Raw genomic sequence first — 23,243 nt, forward strand, 5'->3', positions numbered from 1 at the left:
CTGAAATACAGAAACAAACAGTGAAGCATTGTGACTCTACACACTAAATATCTCTGCTCTTCTCTCCTTTCCACACCCAAACCTTTTCCTCCAGCTCTGGCTCTAGCACCAGCATCAACAGTGCATTTTAAATGAGTCCAGTCTCTATTGCAGCACACTACACTGTGTATGTGTATTTGTGTGTGTCTGTGGTGTTTTATTTTAGTGCTTTTCACTATATAATAGTGACAGCCCTTGGTCTGAAAGTGGTGAATTTCCCCCTGTTGACAACACTGTAAACAGTTACACATGCTTGGTTCGAATGTGCCAAATCAATTTTGTGCCGTATGCATTTGTGTCTGTACGTGTGTGCATATGTGCATGTGTACAAGCAGTGTGTGCTCCTACAAAGAAGCTGGAGTAAGCATTCCCAGGGCTGACGTTGTTGTGTTGTTGATAAATTAGTCAACATACGCTGCAGTGTCTCCTCCTCTCATTTGACCCACTGCCACAGTGTGCTAGATTTACGTTAATGTACCATTATTCCTTGATCTCTGTGTATGTTTACATCTCTATTGCAGCAACCTCGATAGCATGGGAGCGTATTCTAAAATTAGCAGCACGTTTTAACACCAGCAAGCGTATGTATTGGCTACTGCATCGCTGTATGTAAACGGCATCTTTCTGTCGGCCTGCCAAAATCGGTCAGTCGTTAATAAAGGCCGTGCGAGTGGGACTGGTGGGGAGTGTTGTCCTTCAGTCTGTAAATAAAACGGCCGCATATTGAGCCAGGCTCCGGTCACAGTGGGCCACCTATTTAGCCTCGCACCACTCCTTTGCTCCCTCGACCCCCTCACCCCCTCTAGTTTCATTGATCTCTGGGCCACTGACAGATGGTCACTATCCACCCACACCCCATCCCCCTGTTACCGGGGGCAACGTGCATGAGGAGTAAGGGGAAAGTGAGTGGGTGGCGGCATGGGCAGGTAGCGTTCAAGCATCCGCGCGGTCACACGTGTGCTCAGATTGTCCATGGGAGCGCTGGGACTCATTGTATATTCCAAGTTCTTGCTGCTGTGGGTGTGCCGTGACGATGGTGACTGAGTTTGTGATTAATAGGTCAAAACAGAGTTTGAATCTGCACCTTTCATCCATTATTCATTCACACACACACAAACACGAAAGTATTTCTCTATTGCTCCTTCTCTTTCCATCCCTCTAGGAGTACCAGATAGCATCAGAGAACGGGTGAGATGAGGAAAGAGGAGTGCAGTAGCTCGCTCGATGCAAGGAAGTCATTTTCTGCTCATCATCAAACCTTTATCTTTGCTCCACTCTCTTTCACTCTACACAAGCCTGCATCCTGCAGCACGGCCCCAAATCGCAGCATGTTTGACCTTGCCCCAGCGGCCCTGTGTGTGTATGTACTGTACATGGTGTGTGTGTAGTTTGTATCATCTGTGTGTGACCTTGTTCCTTGTTGTGATGTTGCTGGCCACACCTACACTGAGGCAGCCAGGTAGGGAGGAGGGAGATAAAAAGAGAAAAGGAAGACGACAGGAAAACCTGGTAATGATGGAGATTAGCGACAAAAAAAATGGAAAGGGTATAATTTGATTCATGGAGTGAGACAAATGAAAGAAAGAGACACCCTGAAGGAAAATAATAGTAATAGGCGATGACCTATATTTCTGTCTGAGATTGAAATGACTGAATGCAGTGTAGCTTTGGGTCATTACGGTCTCTTCTTACCTGCCAGAGGTTTATTACTGAAATGGGCAAGTATGTAGGGTAGCTTTGTGTGCATACTCATGGAAATGTCTGTGTGTGTGTGTGTGTGTGTGTGTGTGTGTGTGTGTGTGTGTGTGTGTGTGTGTGTGTGTGTGTGTGTGTGTGTGTTAGGGAGAGGTTAATTGTAACTTGCCCTGTAGCTTGCAGCTGTGGGCTCATCCTTTATCGTATCTGCTTCTCCATTTCCGATGGGACGCTTGGCTAATTGGTTTCTGCTCCGTGTGCTCTGTCATGGAAGATAGATTATGGATGTTCAGTGGATCATTCCCCGATATCCACTCTTCTTCCTATATACAGTCTCACCTTCTGCTTTTCCACGTCCTGAAGACACGAGCCTGATGGATCCCTGTAGTGTACCATATTACGAATTGATAAATGAACCTTAATGTGGTCAAGGCCTTGTCGTTATGGAAGCTATGTGCTAGCTTTGAGCTACTGGCAGTAAAATATGTGCTTGTGTCTTGTGCATGTCATTTTACATGACATCAGACCACATGCACTGAGACGCTGTCCTTTTGAGATGAGCCTACAGTAACAGATAAAGATAATGGAGATGCCATTGAACTATAATGAGGATGTGTAACCCAAGACCATCAGCTGTGTGCTTGAAAGGAGTAAACCCCTCCCACACACCAAAAGAAAGAGGGAAAAAACAATCCGGATATTTCAAGGTTTGGCTTTTATGTTTATCTTGTGAGGTGATTTAGGATTACTGTTTGCATCATCTGTTTTTCTGTAATCGGACATACATGTTTAACCACTGAGTGATGAAGCGCTTTACACTAATTGGATTTAGAGAATTACTTGACATGCGTGTCCACGGACAGCAGCTCTGGACTTGTAGAGTTAATTCCCCCCAAATGCAGCTTGTTAATAGCATTAAAATGAAAGTTTGACATGCAAGTTGAGAATTATAAACATTACTTTCAGTGAAATATATCGATCTGAGCGGCACTGAGCAGCATAGGTCGGCAGAGTAATCCAACGCACTGAACCTCAGATGTCTGCCACTAATGACACCTCCCGGTCCCATCCAGCACCCATAATGAGGTGTGTGTGAGAGGGTAAGCCCCCTAAAGCAGTGGTCCTTCCCAGCATGGGGTAGGCACAGCCACAGAGAACCCAGCCTAAGACAAGAACCAAGCATCCGGATTAAACCTCGCATAAAGATAATGAGAAGATTCAACCCCGTTCCACTAATCGCAGATCTATCACCCTAGAAAAGACCAGCTATAAAGACTAAAATGAATTAAAGATTAAAGCCCTCAGGGCATCTGTTTGGTTAGACATTTGGGGGAGTTTTACTTTTCGGATGGGATAGGGAATATAAATGTAGGTTAGAAGATGCTGTGTGGTCTTGATTTTGGCCGAGCACGAAGACTCAGCAGAAGAGAACTTAACGTGACTCGGTGACACATGGATGCTCATTAATGCGGCCTTAACTACTAGTGTGATTGTAATTTTAGTTTGGCATTCTCTTGTGTATGTGTGTGTGGGCAAGTTTGTGTGGTTGATGGTTCCTCTTTGTGTGCTCATCAGCTGTCTGAGGAACAATAAACCCTACAGAGAAGTCGACAAAGCCTGAAATGGAAGACACACAAACCAAACGAGCACACAAGCCTTCAAGAGAACTTAAAAGCGCTGCAGGAAAAAGTGTCAGAGCAAAGCTTGCACATGCTCACACATGCATATTCTCTGATACGCTCTCCTGTCTCCAAATAATTTCCCCCAGGGATTAATAAAGTATTCTGATTCTGATTCTGTCTATACTCTGCCGTATTCATCCGTTCGGCTGCGGCAGGGTATTTTTCATAATCAGTTCCTCCATTGTGATGGCAATGCTGAGTCTTTAATGTCATGCGGGTGCGGTTGGATCGCTGGTTACACCCCGGGCTTTGCTGACTGAAGGATTCAGGGCAGTAGTCCTCCCGTTGAGGAGGTGGCAACGAAGCAAACAAACACAAATGCCCAAGGAAAGTGAGGAATAAAGCATCTCTCCAAATGTCTCGCTTTCTCCTCCTCTTTTTCAACTCTGATGCGAGTTGACGGGCAGCAGTGTTCTGTCACAAGTCAGACAGCAGAGAGGATATTTCTGGTACCAGTGTTTGAGCAGGAGGACAGAGGACATCTTTTTAATGTGACAGGGAGTATTCACAGAGGAAAGGGATGTTTCTGCATATAGGTTCTTATATGATTATGCCTTTATTCTCATTTGGTGTGTGCGTGTGTTTACAGTGCTCTGTGGTTAGTGTCTAAAGACCTAATGCAGGAGCCATTGCATTAGTGCTGTCTGCTTCCTGCCGTCCTCCTCTAAATCATATTAGTACTCACTTTGTTTTTGTCTCATTTGCTGTAGCACAACAACACACAGACACACTGCCTATCACTTAAAAACAAGTAAGTTATTGCAGTGATGCCATTATATCATTTGTAATGTACCATGCTGACAGTGGCAGGGTTGTATTTTGTTTGACTTGTGTTGGTGTTTTAAAGATTTAAGTGCTCATTGATCAAATTGGAGCACTTGTGCTAAAACTTAATTTACCTCATACGAGTTTCTGTTCGAACAAGAACATCCAAATGTTTTAGTTTGTTTTTAACTGATCTTATGAGGTGTTTTAAAATATAGAATTATTTCATTTGTGTGTGTGTGTGTGTGTGTGTGTGTGTGTGTGTGTGTGTGTGAGGGAAAGACAGAGAGCAGAAGATAAAGACAGAGGGAGAGTTAATGCATTTTGCCTTGTGATGAGAAATACTTAGTACTCATCTATTTTTATTCTGTTTATGTTTTCCTCTTGTGAAAAGTCTCAGATAAAAGTGCCCATTGTTCCTGTCACAGCTCCTGGCATGTTCTAGCTGCTTTAAGGAAGTAGTGTCAGTTACACACACACACACGCACAGACATGCACACAGACACACACGCAGAGTGTTGCAACAGTATTGCATTTAGCTTGCACCAGTGAGTAATCTAGGCTAAAGCAAAACTAACAAGGGGAACCTCCACTATATTTGTTTAGCTGAATATGTCAGAGTTCATGTCAAACTAACCATAAATCATTAGTTGGTTAGTTTTTAAACACTTTAGCACTTCTAACACCCGGGTATGGTAACATTCAAAAAATCTAGTCTAGATTTATAGATCTCCGATTCCTCTGGGAGTTTGGACATCGACAGGCTTGAACTGGAAATTGGATTTTGTACGGTCTCGGCACAAACAGAGCTGAGAATACAAAAGAAAAACTGGGTGGGAGAGCGGAGAAAAAAAGCTTGAAGCCCCAAATGTCCTGTAAATACATGCAGTTAGAGCTGAGGAATACAAAGTTTGTCAGTTGTTGGATATTTTGCAGCGTTACACAAACTGCGGTCACCGTCCTCCATCTCTGGGGTTTATTTGGCTTTCGTTTGCTTCAAAACATCATTTGATTTGTGTGCATGTGTGCACTTCATGTGTTGCTTTTTGGAACATTTTATTGGAGATACTTACATGTCATCTGTTCTACTGTTTCAGCGATCGCCTCATTAACCGTGCGGGGGACTGCACACAGAGCGCTGACTGTCTGTGTCACATGTGCAGCAGCTGGCTTTAAGCACACTGTAAAAATAAAGTTTAACAGGAAACAACTCTGTCAAACAGAAATCCACCCAAACACTGCCATGCATTATGGGCCGCCCTGGCACGCTGCCTAGATTATTTAGCATGTGCATAAATATATTGTTGGGTGCTTGCTTGAATGTGTGCGACATAAAAGCAAAAGCTGAAGAGATCCTGCTAAGATAAGTTGGCTTCTTGTATGCTTCACACACAAATGCACACGTCGACCTAGATGATTGTAGTTCTCCAGGTGCTGATTTTTTTAGCCTCATCTGAACACTGTGTGTGTTTATATGTGAGGTGTGTGTTTCTACGTCACTTTTAAAGCACCTCACACACTCAGAGCAAGTCAGACATGTTTGCTCCCATCCAGTGCAGCTCAGCACAGAGGAGTACACACACAGTCCCTCGTCTTTGTGTTTTAAACCTTAATCAGAGGTGAGATTCTCTGAAGTTGCTTAGAGCTTCCTCATCTTCCTCTCTAAGCGGATAGGGTGGCGACTTTTTAAGCAGATAGTGCAGTGGTTAAGAAAATATGCCAAGTGTGTTTGTGTGTGTTTGGGTCAACATTACGAGAGCCAGGTTTTGGTGGACAGGATAGAAGACAGAAGTTTGGAGGGTTTAACATAAAATCCGTGGATTTTCAGCCATCATGTCCAAACTTTTCTGCCGTTGCAGGCGTGCGTTTTAATCATCCCCTCCGCCCTTCTTCTGGAAGCTTCACCTGCTTATGGATTTCTGACTTTTTTTTAAGTGGATTTCTCAGTCAGCTTATTGAACTGCTGCCGACTGACTCTCAGGATTTTCCCCGTTCTTTACACCAATGTGTACTGACACACTTGTTGTACTGTGGTGCATCAGTTACAACATTTGAGTGAGAGAGCTGCTCAAATTTTGTTCGCACAGATACCACATTGAGATTTGACAAACTCATTAACCATTCATGTCACATATCAGCCTTGATCTTCAAGGACTCTAATATCCTGTTGCAACATCCCGGTGAAGCAGATAAATGCTTGTGTGTGTGTGTGTGTGTGTGTGTGTGTGTATGAATGCATGAAAGCACATTTGGGTGATTTAGCATGTGTTTGTCCGTCCTGTCCAGATGTGCAGGAATGGCTGAATGTTGTAATGCTTCCTGTTTTGCAAACCGTCTGGGGTCAGCCGAGGGCTGTAACGTTAGGCTGAATGGAGTCGGAGCTCACAAAAAAATAAACAGGAGGGGAAACAAAATGCAAAATAAATGAACGTCTCATTAGATTGAAAAGTTCTTACACACCTGTTTCACATGTTTTGCAAGCATGCCCTAAATCTAAAAAAAAGAGAGAAAATTTCACAGGTTTTATTTGCATCCTGTTTGTCGTATTTCTGCATGTCACTTGTCAGGAATGCTATAATGATTGTCTTTGCAGCACACAAGTAGGCATAAAGCCACCACTGGAAGTACACACATTGCTGTAAGTACAGATATTTTATAGTGTAAAACCAGCAGTGTTGGGTAAGTTACTTTAAATTAGTAACTTAGTTACATTACTAGTTACTTCTATCAAAAGTAACTCAGTTACTTCAAGTTACTCGTTACTTTCAAAGTAACTTGTTACTAGGGAAAGTAACTTTGGTTTTACTCAGAATTCTCTTGTTAATGTGTTGCTTCCGTAACTGGATACCCAGCCAGACTGCCAGTCTTCTGGCTTGCTTACTTGCCACAAGTGCACTGTTCCACCTACCAATAGAAAGGAAAAAATAATGTGCACACTTCCACGAGAGAAATTCCCACGCCTGGACCGTCGTTGACCGCCGCATGATTCTAGCCTGCTTTTTACATCCAACACAAAAACTGCAGTCGTGGTGCTTTCGATTGTACTCAGAACTCGGAAATTCTGCCTTCTGAATAGGAAGATGTAGGTAACACCAGACTGCAGATGAGCTGCTTACAGGGCTGGACTGGGACAAAAAAAAAAAATCGTCCCGGGGAATTTGACTAGAGACCGGCCCACCATTATAGGAAAAATCATAAAGCCTTTGAATGAAAACAAACGCTGTTGTGACAGTGATGTACACTGTTCTGATGGTATATATGTATCAATCTATCAATCATTTGTTGTAAGATTCAGATAATTATTTATTAAAAGCTAGACATTTGAAATGAGAATAAGAAAGTATTTCTTTGTGCCCCCCTCTCCCTGTTAATGCCCTACCTGCCCCCCGGCAACACTTTGCTAGATCCGCCCCTGCACAGTTACCAGCCGTCAGCTACTTAGAAAAGGATCCTGGTGTTATTTGTCTCTCAGAAACAGTTCATAACTTCCCTTCAACTCAGTCATGTCACCTAAAAGGTAAACCTGTTTCTCCATCACAGCTCTGATGATTCAGTAAGGACATCTCCTGGTTTCATCTTCATGTTTCCCACTCACCAGATATACAAACCGATATCATGACCAGCAGCTTTACAGCTGTGGCTCCAGCAAACATCAGCTGATACTAGAAAGTAATATTAAATAAATTCTAACAACAGCTGATCAAACGTGCTGCTGTTGTTTAACGCGACATCCGGTGGTTTCCGGTGGACGATAAACAAACAAGAGGGAAAAGCCGATCAGCTGATCATTGATCAGTTTCATGATTAAAGTAGCAACAGGAGAGGGAGGGGAGAGGATGAGAGAAGAAGAGGCAGCTGTGCAGCAAAGACAGAATAACTCCAGCTTTGTGCCTTTTTCATTGTAGCTGAAGTCCCGGACAAACTGTTCCTTTTCACCTCAATACGAAACCCGTAATATTTTCTCTGAATACCAGACGATTCCGTTTTTTACGGGACGGTTGGCAACTCTAATAATTAACCTATGAACAAAATAAAGTTCAACATCAGTATCATAGCACCACCCAGCTGTATAGAAACCCCGTCATGCTAGCTAGCACGCAGTACGAAAAAGTCAGCACAACGAAAATAAACTCCACCTAAACTTGATTTATATGTGACTCAGATACACTGCAGGTCATAACTTCTTACCTGAAGTTCAGTTCACCTGATACTCGGACCAGCGGCTGCTTCGGGTCTCTCCTCCTGCCTCCCTTTTCCTTCATCCACCTGCTGCCTCCACCACTTGCTAATGTTATTGAATCTGTGGAAGCTCCGCGATAGCCACCACACGAAGTAACGGATAACGAGCCTATCTAAATCCCAGTAACGAGTAACGCGTTCCTGATTTTGGCATAATAACTAGTTACCGTGCTCGTTACCACAATTATAACGTAGTTACTGTAACGCGTTACTTAATAACGCGTTAGTCCCAACACTGAAAACCAGTGACGCTCAACCACACCAATATATCCCGGGACAAGCGTTTCGTGGCCTGAGGAAGGTTATCGTGGCTGTAACATATGTGCACACACGTGCACAGGACAGAGACAGATGAACTCCGGAGGGAAGGAGGAAAGAATAGAAATGGTAGTCATTACTCAAACCTTCATTCATATTCCACAAAAGTGAATCCCTTCACTGGTGAAGACACACACTCACACTCGTGTGCCAGCAGATACACAAACCCTCATTTTACAGCCACTACACAGAAGCACACTTTCAAAGAAGGATGGGATGTTGCCACACAAACATACTCACACACACACAGAAAATAGCAGAGCACTCCTGCAAGGACTGAGCCATTAGTGTATCTATGGGGAGTTTGTTTGTTTCTAATGGAGAAGGGGAGTCAAGTCACTCAAGAGAGAAAACCAAGTGGACGGCAGTTTTTTTCTTACTTTTCTCACCCACTGCATCTGCTACCCATCAAATAATCCTGCGGCACTCCTACCTCCTGCTCTTCTTTTCAAGCTAGCGACATTTTTTTTTTTCACCTTTGTGATTTTCATAAAATATAATCAAAAAGACAAAAAGTTAAAATGGATTCACCCACCAGCTCATTCCTCGTCCTCCGCTGCGGTTATAAATCTATTAAAGAAAACCCATAAATGAGTCACTGTTGCACTGAGTGTCGGTCTCTATGATTAGAAGTAAAGACAGGCACTGCGATTCATTTTGAGTCAGTCCTACGTACACGGCTCTACAGACCCACTGAATATTTGTGTGCAGCTGAAAGCAGCCTCCATCCAAACCACTTGAAGCCCTGAGGACCGTGTAAACATCTGGCTTTGCTGCTTTTAAGGGTCAGGAACGTGGCTCCTGAACAAATCTGACAAATCAAAGGGCAGAAATTAATTTTAACAAGCTTTGACCTGACCACACTCAACGGGACAAAAAAAACAAAAAAAAGGGGGCAGTGGGTTTTTTTTGCGTCTCGATGTACATTTGTGTTGCCTTACCATCTGTCCTCTTGCTGTGGTGCAGTAGGCAGAGTATGGCTTCCAAAAATAAAACGCCTGCTCACTTTCCTCCTTCGTACCAAAGCTGCTTTGAAGTCTGTCTTTCTGTCAGTTTGTTTTGTGTCTCTGACTGAGAGCAGAGTCACGTTAAGATGGAGATATTGGCCTGTGTGTGCACTTACAACAACAGTCTCGCTCAAACTTGCTGACTCTCATTTCAAGCGTCTGAGTGGGCCGTTATGAAAGGTGCCTCGGCCAGCTCTTCAGAGCAGGAGCGTGTTCGCGAGTGTGTCGAGAAGAGGCAGGTGGATCCGCACACACTCAGTTTAAACCAAATCAGTGTAACTCATCTGCACCCCTGGGGAGCAGCCAGCCCTGACAGGGATATTTGCATCCCTAATTCCCTTAACGCTACTGCCTCTACGTCCCCTCCACACGCCAGCTGGGACCACCGAGGCCAGGGTAGAGGCAGGACAGGAAGTCATACGCGCACACTCACACATACACACGATAACACAGACCGTATCCAATCAATTTGACGCCAATGTTAAACAAAGCTCCCATTTAAGGTAATTAAAATCGCCCAATTAAAGCCTGCAGTTGTGTGTTTGTGTCTGTGTGTGTGCGCACACGTGAGCCTTTCAGACTTTTTTGTTTGCATGCATTAAGGGTTCTTTGTTCCTGCTAAACCTTTTGTATGACCGCATTACGTAAAACGAACATTTTGAGGATAAAAAGTGTCTTCTTACAGCTCGGATTTCCTCACAGCTTTCACACGACTGCTCCCACATAACAAAGCCGGACTATTTTTGTGATTAAACATTCCCAGTGTGTCGGTGTGTGTATGTGAATGTGAGCCGCAAAGGTTTGCATCTCAATGACTTCATCAAATCCACATTGAGCTGCCCGTCCCCAGGGCCCTTCCAATCAATTGTCTATGTGGCCGTCCTGTATAGGAAAAAGAAAAATCAATCCAGCTTCATAAATCTGCTCTGACTTTTAAGTTTTCCTCACTGTGTCTCAGTGTGTTTGCACGTGACAAGACGCAACGTACAAATGTATGTGTTCATTCAGCAGCTGTTGTTGAGAGTGGCAGTTAATAATTAGCCCCCCTCACTCATTAGCATGACCTCTCCACCCCGTCACCTCCTCACTAACCAGCTGGACTGATTCCTAGGAGTGCCTGCTGTCTGTCTGTGTGTACGTGTGTGGCTATTTTCAACAGCTAGGCCCTGTTTGCTGTAAATTTTAATGCAACAGTCCAGCTGAAAAAGAAGCTACTACTACAGTAATATAAGCAACTTTAAATATATTGCAACAAAATGTATATATAAACATGAACATGTGAAGCGTAGATGTCACGTATTTGCTCGGCCTGAACAGCTCTGTGACAGTCATGGATGTACTGATCTGACGTTATCCCTCATGTGCTGTGCATGCTTAGGAGCCAGCTGGTCAGTTCTAATGGTCTATTGAACTGAACCTCGGGGGTGAACTGAGTGCCCCATATCTGCCACCATAACACTTTTATTACCTTCTCCTCATTCGACACAAAAACATGTCAGGGAGTTGGAGGGAGCAGGGGTCAAAGCCAGTGAGGCGTCTTTGTTTCTGGCTACATGGAGTAAAAGTGGAAGCAGTTTGACACATTTTGAGTAAAATTAGGTTCAATTAATTAGTAGTAAATTCCTAAGCATAAATATCTGCATTGATATATTAAGAATTTTCATCCAGTTTTATTTGCAATCACTCTCTCACATAAACACATACGGTACATGTACACATGTATAAAACAGCAGTGTAGCTACACCACTCAGCATGACGCCACGTGGCGTAATCTCAGTAGATTATAGCATATTAGGAAGGGGTGAGACAAATGTCAGTATGTCCCTTGATAGGTTGAAGTGTAAAAGGCTTTTGATTTATTCTGGCAGTGACAAAGTAGAGGGCAAGGAGGCACTATGAAATAAGCAAACACCAGGGCGTTGTGTTAGAGCTGTGTGGGTTTAAAGGCCGCCTCCTGTTGTTTCGTCTGTCTGCATCATATTTAATTTATTTTGCTCCACTACCATCTGGGGAAAAATAAACCTGCTTACTCTGCCTTGATTACCACTGCATTCTCTTATCTGGGAGTCCTTCTAGTTTCACCATTTAAGTCCATAGTTGTAGAGGTTTTTCTGGCTTTGTTTTCATTATTGCATGCAATCCTAGATATTACCACTGGGTGGATGAATTGAACATTGAATGATTATTAACCTATGTGGTCCACTGCAAGCATTTCTAATATAGAAAAACTTCACTGATTGGGTTTCAATTAATATTTTATTGTGCATCTGTATTCATTAAGCTCCTGTTCAAACGCACATGGACATTTTTAAGCTTGCAGCATGACAATTTTTTGTGGTTAAGATCACTCACGTGTGTGTACCCCCTGCAGACCCAGAGTCCCAGAGGAAAAGGACGGTGCAGAATGTTCTGGACCTTCGACAGAACCTGGAGGAAACCATGACCAGCCTGAGAGGGGTGCAGCTCAGCCACAGGTCAGCAGTGTTAGGGTTGTTTCTCCTCTCTTCACATGAACTGAAAATAACTGATAGCAGCACAGATGCCGGGAAAAGGCTCATTGTGCAGGTGAAGTAACGACATCATTTTTGATTACTGAGAAAAGTATTAATTTGGAACAAACTGCATGCAGACAAACCAGTTTCCAAAAGCAAAGCACAAGAAAAAAAGCAGGTCAGAGTAAAAAACAGTAACAGGTAGGATGGGCGGGTTGTTAGTGACTTTGTCGGCTGTGTTTTGGGGTGAGCTGGCTGCATGAAGGCTCTAAGATCAAGATCGGTATTGTGAGTAAGTTAGTGTGTAATTTCCCACCTCCTCTTTGCTCTCTTTGAGTTGGTTGATATGGGAGACAAGCAGGATTAGCTCAAAGCTGGCTTCAAAGCAAACCCAAACCCTCACATTTACACACACAAGAAGACCAGCAATGATGCGCTGATTAATTGCACGGGTGCTTCCTCTGTTTCCTGGGCTGGGTTCTAGTTGAGTTCGCCATATCCCCACACTTTGTCCTTGAGAGCTTCCCTTCCGTCCGCCTGTCCATGAGTCTCCTGCTATGTGTCCTATCTGTGTCCCTCAGTGGGAGTCTCCCTTCATGAAGAGTAAATCAGCAGATGCTTCCCTGCTGGAATACATTTCCTTTGCCATTCATATTTTTATTTCACAGTAATAACGTTGAATCACTCCCTGTTATCCCAAAAATGGAAGATTCACGTGTGAGCGTGATGTCGCATATCCGGTGAATAAAGGGTACTTAGGAGGGAACATTTATATGAATAAAACAAGCGGATTAGTGAGCAAGCAAATTGTTTTCTTTACACATATTTTACTTAATATACTGAATAAACATAACAAACAGAAAGCCTGTGAAAATCTGTGTGGGCACTGCTCCACTTCCTTTCTGCCTGTTTAACATTAGCACTTTTAAAACTGTCTTTATTATTGGCTGGTTCCGCTTTGTTCTGTATCATGCAGAGAGGATTAATTTTAATGTAGCAAGCAAATGCATGTGCTGTCACACAGTTTGAGAGCTAGCAACTTTTAATATGCTAATTCTCATCACTGTCAGTGCAGACACTAAGCGTCGATGTGCTGCACTAGCTTGGAACAGGACATTTATGCACTTTGTACACATTTATACAAATATATGCAGCATAAAGTAGGCACATATTTATGTGGAGCATAGAGCAACACAAAGGAATGTGAAACACATGCAACTCACATATAGCTTGCATGTGTGCATATATGCAAACATGCACATCTCAGCTCGTGCATGCTTTTTAAATCGTCATCTTCCACTGAGAGAGGGGGGTACAGGGTGGGGAGAGATTGATTGAAATCGAAGAGGAAATGAAATACAGATATTCATTTCCTGTCTGTTAAAAATGTAGCTGTGAATAATTATTTTCATCACCTAAAAACTGTCTCTTTCCACAGCTGTGCAGAGGCGACTATGTGCTACGACAGCGATGAAGCCGCTGCCTTCTCAGTTTCCAGTCTGTCAAATCGTTCCTCTCCGCTGTCATGGCGTCAGGGTCAAGCTAGCCCTCGTCTCCAAGCTGGTGATGCTCCGTCCACGGGTAACGCCCACTCAGAAGTGCCCCTCAGGATCAGCCACGCATCTCGTATCCACCTTATCGAATCCCTGGACGACTCCAACCCGACCCTCCTGAAGGGAGATTACCTCAGCGACAGTGACCTCGGCGGGAAGAGCCCAAATGAAGATGATGAAGAAGATGATGATATTGATGATCTGGGCAATGGGTAAGTTATTTTCTCTTTTATCTGGACAGCACATGGAAAGCTAACTAAGAAAACAGGACTCATTAATGGTCTTACCATTTCTTGTGAGGTGAATCCTGCCACCTGCCAGTTGTTACAATCCTAGAGCCACAGACAGAACTGGGGTTAGTGGTTTGCCAGCACAACAAAGTCTTGATGAGCCCATCTGCAATGAATCACAAGCCCTCTTTCATAATGCCTGCCATGACATTGTCAGCTGTAGCCCCCCTCGTGCAGATGGCTCTGCTATAGTCAGAAAGCAGCCCTGAGGCAAAGTGCGAAAATGATGTCAGCATTATGGAGCCCCTCACAGAGATCATCCTGTCATTCAGCTGCAGGCCCACTGGCTTCACCAGCAGGTTTCCATGTGGAGGACCCTTAACGACGCTGGCTCACCAGAACCTGCTGGCAAAGCTGGAATGCAAATGTCTTTGGAAAACTGGTCACTAAACCTGCCTAGCCAATGAGAGCGCAGCCAGAGCTTGTCATGGTCAGAATAGTTTTTGTTTTGAAGTAGCCATGGATTTCTTGGAACAAATGATTTAATTTTGTGGTGAGGTCACATCATAGAACAAAACACGAGCTTCAGAACTGTTCATCAGCATGTTTGTTGTGTCGTGTAGCAGCTTTAACCCGGGGAGGTCCATGCATTCGAAACTTTGTTTCTCTTTTCTAATTGAGCTCGACAAAAACAAGAGTATTTATGATGTGAGACAAAACCCCTTAGAGACCACAGCTGGCTGTTCCCCGTGTTTCTGTGGCAGCAAATACTGAGCAGTTTATAAGAGGACGGTCGCTATGTTCGTTTGTTATCTGCCAAACAATTAGACCAGAGTGAAATAATCCCAGTCAAATCGAGGTTAATGAGAGTACTTTCGGATTTTTGCGCTGATATAATTACTGACAAGATTGTTCCTCCATGAACTCGAGTAGTTCTTCGAATTAGATGGACGGGTCATAGGAGTGACCATCCTGGCAGCTGCTCTTTATGCTCAAATTTTTACCGATCGTTACCTGGTGACGCCATTACCAGTCGTGCAGAATTACAAGACGCCCAACAATTCACCAACAGAAGAAATTAAGTTTAGAGGATTTGCTAAAGAATGACCTAAGTTGTGTTCTCTGGACTTTCTCGGTTAGTTTTGGACAACTTGCAGCTCTTGCCCCACTATGAGCAGATATGACACAACAGTTTTAACTCAACTGTAGACGCGGCGTCGCATTTCACTGGCCAGCTCTAAGCACCGTGAACAAAAACACATTATCTTATAAACTGTGAGTCTGGCAGTGTGGGTGTAACCTGCAGAGCTTGTCCAACTAAACTTTTTTTTTTTTTAAAAAGAGCTTGTCCTGGCCACACTTTGACATCTCCATAGTAACTGCAAAAATGCACCCCCAGTCACCAGGAAATCAGTTGCGACACAGTTCACATCCCTTTATTGCGTTACTGGGGATCTGGTCATGGCTGATTAGTGGTTGTACAGGTTTATGTTATGTTTTGTGTTAGGAGGCTAAAAGAGGAGCAACAATAGTTGGCAGACTAAAGGAAAAAAGATTGAGAAACAGAGGTGACAGTGGTGGCAGAGTAGGCTCGCAAACTCATACTGAGGCAAACATAAAGGGAAAAACAGCCTTTTTGTTTGTGCCTTCTGTTTAACATAGAACTGTGAAAGACAGAAATACAATAGTAATGATTCAGGGTTGATCAGATGTCCTCTAAACTTTAAAGCTGGGCTAAACACTGGTTTCTAGCAAGGGGGTAAAGGTAGTGCTGACACATAGGCTCTAACTTAGGCTACGTTCACACAGCAGGCGAAAGTGCATGAAATCCGATTTTTTTGACCCTATGCGACCCATATCCGATCATGGTGTGACAGTGTGAATGGCACAAATGTATCGGATTCAGTACCACATACGAAAGTGACCCAGATCGGATTTGAAAATATCGGATTTGTGCCGTTCACACTGTCACACCATGATCGGATATGGGTCGCACAGGGTCAAAAAAATCGGATTTCATGCGCTTTCGCCTGCTGTGTGAACGTAGCCATATTGACCAAATGTAGATTAAAATTTGTGAGATTTCGGTTCTGGAGATTAACTAATCTTTATTTTATTTTTTACAATTGGTTAATTTGTATTGTCCTGAATTGGAATCCGATGGATGTTGGTAAGAGTCAAACTTAAAGAAAAAAGCTTCTTAAAACAAAAGTTATCAAAACGTTTCAGCAGTTTTTCTGTGTGCGATTCTGTACATGTATTGTGTCCTGGTGACCATGTTTAAATGTGTGCTTCTATAACTGCATAAATAAACACCCAGGGTTATTACCAAGAGTCCTACACAGGGGATGAAGCCCTGAAATGTTCATCTTTATCTTCTTTTTCAAATAACTTTTGCATGACCCAAGAAGTCTTGTTAACTCAACAGTCTAGTCGTGCCTAATGCTCCGTTATACTGTAACCTGTGTAATACACAGGTGTTTGCTTGCTGCGGTTTTAAACTACACACCTAATATATATATTTTACCACTAGAGGGCAGAATTGTCTTGTTCTGTGCTGGTCCCTCCACCCTTTGAGCTTTGAGAGCCCCAGTGCTCCATATCTCCCTCTTAGCCCATAAGTTATTACACATACTTATCCATTATACATGCAGACACCAGCCCTGTCATACAGAGGTCGCACTACATATCTCCTCCTGTATATAATACACAGGATTTCCCCTTATGCATTATGCATTGTTTGGATTTTGTATTTCTCATCTCTTTGTTCTTTAAAATGAAAGTGAAACAGAAGGAAACAAAATTCTTTCACATTCTCATTTTTGTCCTTAAACATGTACAGATGACCATGTGACTCACTGCTGGACTCATCATGGCTCACATGAGTCACATACACATACTAAGTTTACCGTGACTAGACGTGGCTGAGCACAGACCCCATGTACTCACGCACACACGCTGAGTCATGATCCCGTCACTCAGTTATCTGTTTCCTGTGCTTTTCAAGCCTGGGCCTCTACTTACATCTGGAGCCAAGTCCCCCTCCCCGTATTTCCCCTGGACTCCCACTCATGTACGCGTCATTCAGATTTGATTAATTGTTGCAGTGATTTACTTTGTGTAACCTGCACAATTTTCCTGCACAAATTTAAACGAAAATGCTTGTGCAAATAATGCAGATCAATAGCATGTTTGCATATATACAGCCACGGGAAGCATTAATTATTTGATTTTTACTTTAATTTATTTAAGTAACAATACAATTGGACAATAATATAAACTTGAGAGTTTGTGTCATTTTTAAATTAAAGTAAAAATAGCTTTTTGTTTTCTTCTCTCATAGATTTGATATTCAAAGGTAAGTTGCCATTTAAAGGCATAAAAAAATATCATTCCATATTCATCAAAGTGCAAACAGTCCGGTGTGCAGAGAGGCACCAACACCACAAAGAGCAATGGGGTCGATTCTGTACTAATTATTTGAAAATATTTGAGCGGAGCTAAGATATTGTGCTCAGAAACTAGTTCTAGTTTGTGTGTGCATGTGACTATACGTACATGACCAGTGTGACTGTAATGAGCGCACCTGTGTCTGAGCATCACATCGTTGAGATGGACGGCGTTAATTGTGGTGATAATTGGCCTACATGTGCAAATTCACGTGTTAACAACTGGGTGAGTGTGCGCTGTTTTCCACCCTGCTGGGTGCAGACACTTTAGCTTCTGGGTGGAAGCGACCTCCCATTAGTAAACGCATAGTCTCCATGGTTACACCACGAGACAGGCTGGCTCACTGCACTAAATGTCTGAATTATGAAAACATCGTGGAGCAGGACAGACGCACACACACACACACACACACACACTCTAAGCTCCCTGAAGCGTTTCTGTCTGAGTGCGCTGCTATAAGTGCTTTGATTTAGTGCCACGTGCTTTCTAAAGCAACAGCAGTGAGCTGGCGTCTCTGTCACTTCAGCGCAGTAAGAGAAGTGAAACACAAACAGGAATGTTTTAATAGAGAAGTAATGTGTTTTGGAAACCAGCGAGGCCTGGAATAGGCTTTGAGATCATCACTGGTTACTTTAGCCTTGTGACGGCGACTAAATGTTTGGTCTCACAGACACTTTAGAGGTAAAGTTAAATCTAAAGCATTATTAATTTAGTGTAATTCAATAGACCTTATCATTGCCTCTAATCCTTATCTCCTGTGTTACTGGGATGTACTCCAAACTCCTCTACATGTGTACTTTGAGTGGGTGTGAATGTTATTGCAGCTTAATTTTGTTGGTCACCAACTCCATCTACTGGCCAAAAACAAGTACGTGTCACATATACATGTATTTGCATGAAGATAGACACATCCTGAACCTTTTGATTCATGAATTCTTTTTCTTGCATCTGGTTTTGACCTGGTTACTAATTCACTCTCAGCCATGTAGGTCTTCCTTATGGCTGAGACCCCGAACTTTTACACTGTGACTCACACTGAGGTCCAATTACAGACCCCTCCCAAAATCAGCACAGCACTCGGCCCCACTCTAAATGTTGTTATAACTTCAACTGTGATTAAAATGAAATATAGTGGGAGAAACGTGGAGAGAACACATTAAATTCAATGGTTTTTTGAGGGGTTTTTCCCTTCTGGGCATGAGCAAGGTTGTGTTCACATCTCTCCCGTGTTAGGATGTTAAAGGTGAGACGCATGTATGGTCAGAAGAATCTAAAGAAAAGAGACCTGAATGGCTTTTAAGACAAGTTTTGAGGCCTTCTCTTGAGTTTTAAAGATGATGCAGTTGTAGTATTTATTGCAGTGAAGTTAAGTCACGTTTGCATAAATATAATATTATAATTACATGTTGATATTCTGTTAATTGTGCTGAAGTATGTGTGAAAACTTAAGACTGAAGGACTTTAAGCTGAACAGCCATGAGTCGATAGTGAAAGTGTCAAGAAATTATGAATGTCGACTTGATGCTTGTTGGAAATGTTGGAAGTGTCTCCCACAATTTTTCCTGCCTGTTTGCTTTTCATAGTTTACATAAATTATTGGCTAAGGAATTAGGAACTGGGGATGCAACATATTTAGGCTGATGCTGATGGACATTTTGACCGATAGCTGATGCCAACATTAATATTTCAGTCTGTTTTGTAAAAGAAAAAACCAGACTGGGGTTTTTTTTCCAGAGAAACAAAGAAATCTAAGCCTGTTTGCATATTTTATGAACATTTAGTCATCACAGAATTGACAAATATCACCTGCAGATCAGTAAATGCTGTCTTCTATTTGCCCATATCTGTCCATAACAGCAACATTTAGCCATTATATCAGTGTCTACTGAATTATAGTGATCCCAGTATAAGAACGTTACAGGGTACAGATGTGTGTATTTGTGCACCTATACTTTAGTATGGTGTTGTGTGTCGGAGGCAGATTCACATGAAAAGTTGATGAGAGGCAGATTGAGGTGTGTCTGAGGAGGTTGGCGGGGCGCTCTGTCTTACACCACCTACTTCTCTCTTGGCCTCTCTGCCTCTGTGCCTCTGTGCCATGCTCCTTTGGCTCTGTTTGCTCAGCGTGGCGTGTAATCAATTACTTTTTCTGTCATTATTGAGGGGACTTTCTTTTGTTCCAGCACGTGCGGCCAAACACTAGCGAGAACTCCCACGGAGAACACACACAGAGACGGCCAAAAACACCATTTATTAATTAATCGCAGCCATTTTGCTTTAGGATAGATCAACAGAGTCGTACGGAGATTTCTAACCACAACAGCTGCACTTTACTGTACAGGATAATTAGCTTTAACTCACATCTAGCTGAATTTGCATTTAGCTGCATTGTGCATCTGCCGGACTATTTTTCTAAGGGGTGATGTAACCACCTCCAGCTCTAACAGCAGGAGATTGCTGACCAACAATAATGACATTAATCTGTTTGTCTGTTAATATGGGACAGATAAGCATCCACCCACACATCTAATCATATGCACACATAGAAAGAGACAGACACCAACCCGCAAACACATTAAAAGAATTAGCAGAGAGTAACATATGGGGCTTCGTGAGGGATTTGCAGGCCTAGAAACCCCCCTGACTCCTCCTATTTCGATGCAAACAGTGCCCTTAACTTTTGTTGTACTCTTGTGTGTTTGCTGAGGCTGTGTGAGCCTCACGGTTTTATCATTAACCTTTTTATTGCCCTGCATTATGCGACATTGTTTCCTTTAAGACTAAACAAACAAAGCACAAACTGAATGAATGAGCATTTCTCTCAGTTCATCTGCCCTGAGTTTAACCGGTGCTCAAAGTATTTGCTTTGACCCTTTTTCTTTCACCTTTTCTGTTCTCACACATTTTACTCATATCCACGTACAATTACACACATATGCTGGTATTAATGTTCAGCTAGGCTGGACTCCTGCTGGTCTCTATGGATATGTTTAGTTTGACTACTTGCCATTTCATTATTGTGAAACATACTGTTGAGCAACAAGCACATGTTCTGGATTGGATCTTGGGAGCTACTCTTACATCGCCCAGACAGATTATTCTCACATTCTCCCTGAGAGAAAAAAAACTTTGGGAAAGTCAGTGACTCAAAGAAAAAACAAGGTGCATCTAGATACTTTTCAGCCATGCTGTGAAACTTCCCTTTTTCGACCCTCCACCCAAGCAAACTCCAAAAACCACTGTCAGAGCTACTGTTGCCTGGACCCCCCCACGCTGAGGCTTGGTAAACCCCTATGGAGATGCGATGGCAAAGTCCCTCCTAATCCTTGGCTTCCTCTTATTGCAGGGTTCAGAAAAGCAAAAGAGGAGTGAAGGACTTGGTCAGCAGACTGCAAGGATAAGGGGGTGTGGATAAGGGGGTGTGATGGCCTGTGTGAGTGTGTATGTGTGAGCGTGTAGGACCCCCGCATAGTTCAGAGGGATGCATTACCATGACAACAGTATAAGCGAATGACGAGAACAGAGTTTGTGCGTGAGTCATTCGGCTTCTTAACTTACAGAGGTCAAAGTGTCACGGCTTCACCCATTGACCAATTCCACTCCATTTCCTTTAAGGAAAGAGATGAATCCCACTCTTCCTGGAGGTGTTTGAAATTCACTTTTCCTTTTTTTTCTTGTGACATAGTCACACTCGGCCTACAGAAGAGATGAAAAGAGGCAAGTGACCTGAAAACAGTGAACATGATACTAAAACAACAGCAGCCGACTTTAAACCACTTAACCCGCCAATATATCTGACTTTTTGGCAACAATTTTAATAGAAAACATATTGCTCAACCCCAACACATTGGAGACGATGGTGCTCACTGCATTGAAATGTCGTGTTAAATGACCAGCAGTAATTATTCAGAATCATTTTTTCTTTGTATTATCACAATAATAACTAGCAGATGTTTCTTGTGTCTTTTTTTTAACATTTCTTTTTCTGAAGTCTTGTGATGAGTTCAACAGGAACATGTAAACTGATTTTTAGGATCAACAGCATGAAATTAGGAATCCCAGCTGCAAAATCTTGCCAGTTAAGCTTATAGTTAGTATAGCTGGTCCTGTAGACTTTCTGTTTTTCCTGCTGCTGTTTCCATTTTGCCCTCAGCTGTTGGTGGTATATTCTGTGGAACATCACAGTAAGAAGGAAGTAACAAGGATACTGTTTATGGAAACAGAAATAACAGCAGAATTTTGTTTTTGCTTGAAACTTGTTGGGTTTTTTTAATGCTGTAAGCAGCATATGGAAAAAAATCCATTCACTTTCATTAAATTTGGAATCACAGTAATAAACATGAGACATCGGAAACTTTAAACAGTTTGTTGTGAAATGTTGTTCCCCTTTCGTAACTTCCAAATGAGTGGTTTCTGTTATTTAAAATAAAAAATGTTTGAGGAAATTGTCAGGTTCATTCCTGAGAAGATTGGTTCCCACAGTAACCCCCCCAATCCCCTCCATTCACACACACACACACACACACACACACCCTCTTGCTAACCTTTATCTAACTCATTCATGTCCTCCCTTTACATCCACAGAGCCTGTAAAGAGCACGCTGGGCTCATCTATTGGGGGTAAATGAAAATGCACGGTTAAGCTTATTGAGAGCTTTTCGGTCTCAGACCTACGCTGCAAGTGCAGTCTCACTCTCACACGCATACTTGCGATATATGCAGTAAAGCCAAGTCTTGGAAGTGTAACAGCAGGGTGTGACGGGGGTTGGTAATGCGCATAAGAATTAGCCTTGCTTCCCTCCCATTGACTCCTACCGTGTTATTCTCTGGGGCTGTTTCGACGTTAGTCACACACTTTTCTTTTTGCCCTCCTGCCATCATTTTCCCTTCCTGTTCACTTCATTACACCGTATCTTAATCTCTTTTCAAGCACGCACCCCTTCTCCTGGTACTGAACATACCCTCATTAGCAGACTCGGGCTAAACTGGCGGCACAAAGGTTTCGAGCTGCGTTTGAATTCTTTTGGATATTTTTTTTCTTCCCAACCTCGTTTTCTTATTTTCTTTTTTTTTGTCTCTTAAGAGGGAAAGCATCTTTGAAGTTAGGAATAGCATCCTCTCCAAGCAGGTGCCTAATGAGGTTCTTTTGGTGGCCTTGACATGGAAGGTCCAAAAGTTAAGCACAAGAGTGCCTTTTCAGCCTGGGAAATGCACTCTGTGGTTAACTGTGAGTGCATCACAATAGAGTTCTAGCCAGTTTAGACTTTTTGCAGGTTGGTATAAAAAGTATTGGTTATTAATTTGTCTAATATGTCTAAATATAAATATTATATAGGACTTAGTCTATGACCATGTTGGAAAACACTGCAGACTGCAGGAATACTGCACCACTCTTAAGCTACATCCACACAAAGTAGCACGCAATCTCAGTACAAACTAAATGTTTCAGAGACCAGTTCAAATATCACATTTCACATTTCAGAGTCATTTTTACATATCTCACAGTCAACAAACTTTGTATATTGTTGTATTGTTTATAAAAGAGTTTAAAAATCAAGCTCTTAAACCGCTGCTCATGGACGTCGTGGTGAGATTGTATTTCAAACTGAAGGTTTCCCACTTCACATCTAACGCTATCTGAGCTTGTCTCATGTCAGGTCCCAGTGAGCATCCTGGTTACTTTCCAGGAAGAGTTGCTACAACAGTCTTGCTAGGTCAGATCTTGAAACTTTTTACATCACTTTCATCGCGGTACCAGTCTGTACTGCATGCA

General features: G+C 42.7%; 1 protein-coding gene across 6 annotated transcripts in view; it reads left to right on the plus strand.

Annotated features, from left to right (window-relative positions):
- The window catches only part of nav1a (neuron navigator 1a), an 83,590-nt gene that overhangs the window by 19,533 nt on the left and 40,814 nt on the right, over positions 1-23,243 (plus strand). For all 6 annotated transcript variants that reach the window (XM_084918199.1, XM_084918200.1, XM_084918201.1 and 3 more), the window contains 2 exons: positions 12,117-12,219; positions 13,676-14,002. In XM_084918199.1, the coding sequence (XP_084774325.1) occupies positions 12,117-12,219; positions 13,676-14,002 (430 nt within the window). The remainder of the gene's footprint in view (positions 1-12,116; positions 12,220-13,675; positions 14,003-23,243) is intronic.

Source organism: Perissodus microlepis, chromosome 20, assembly GCF_051167445.1.
Source record: "Perissodus microlepis isolate ML-2025 ecotype Zambia chromosome 20, ASM5116744v1, whole genome shotgun sequence".
Taxonomy (NCBI): domain Eukaryota; kingdom Metazoa; phylum Chordata; class Actinopteri; order Cichliformes; family Cichlidae; genus Perissodus; species Perissodus microlepis.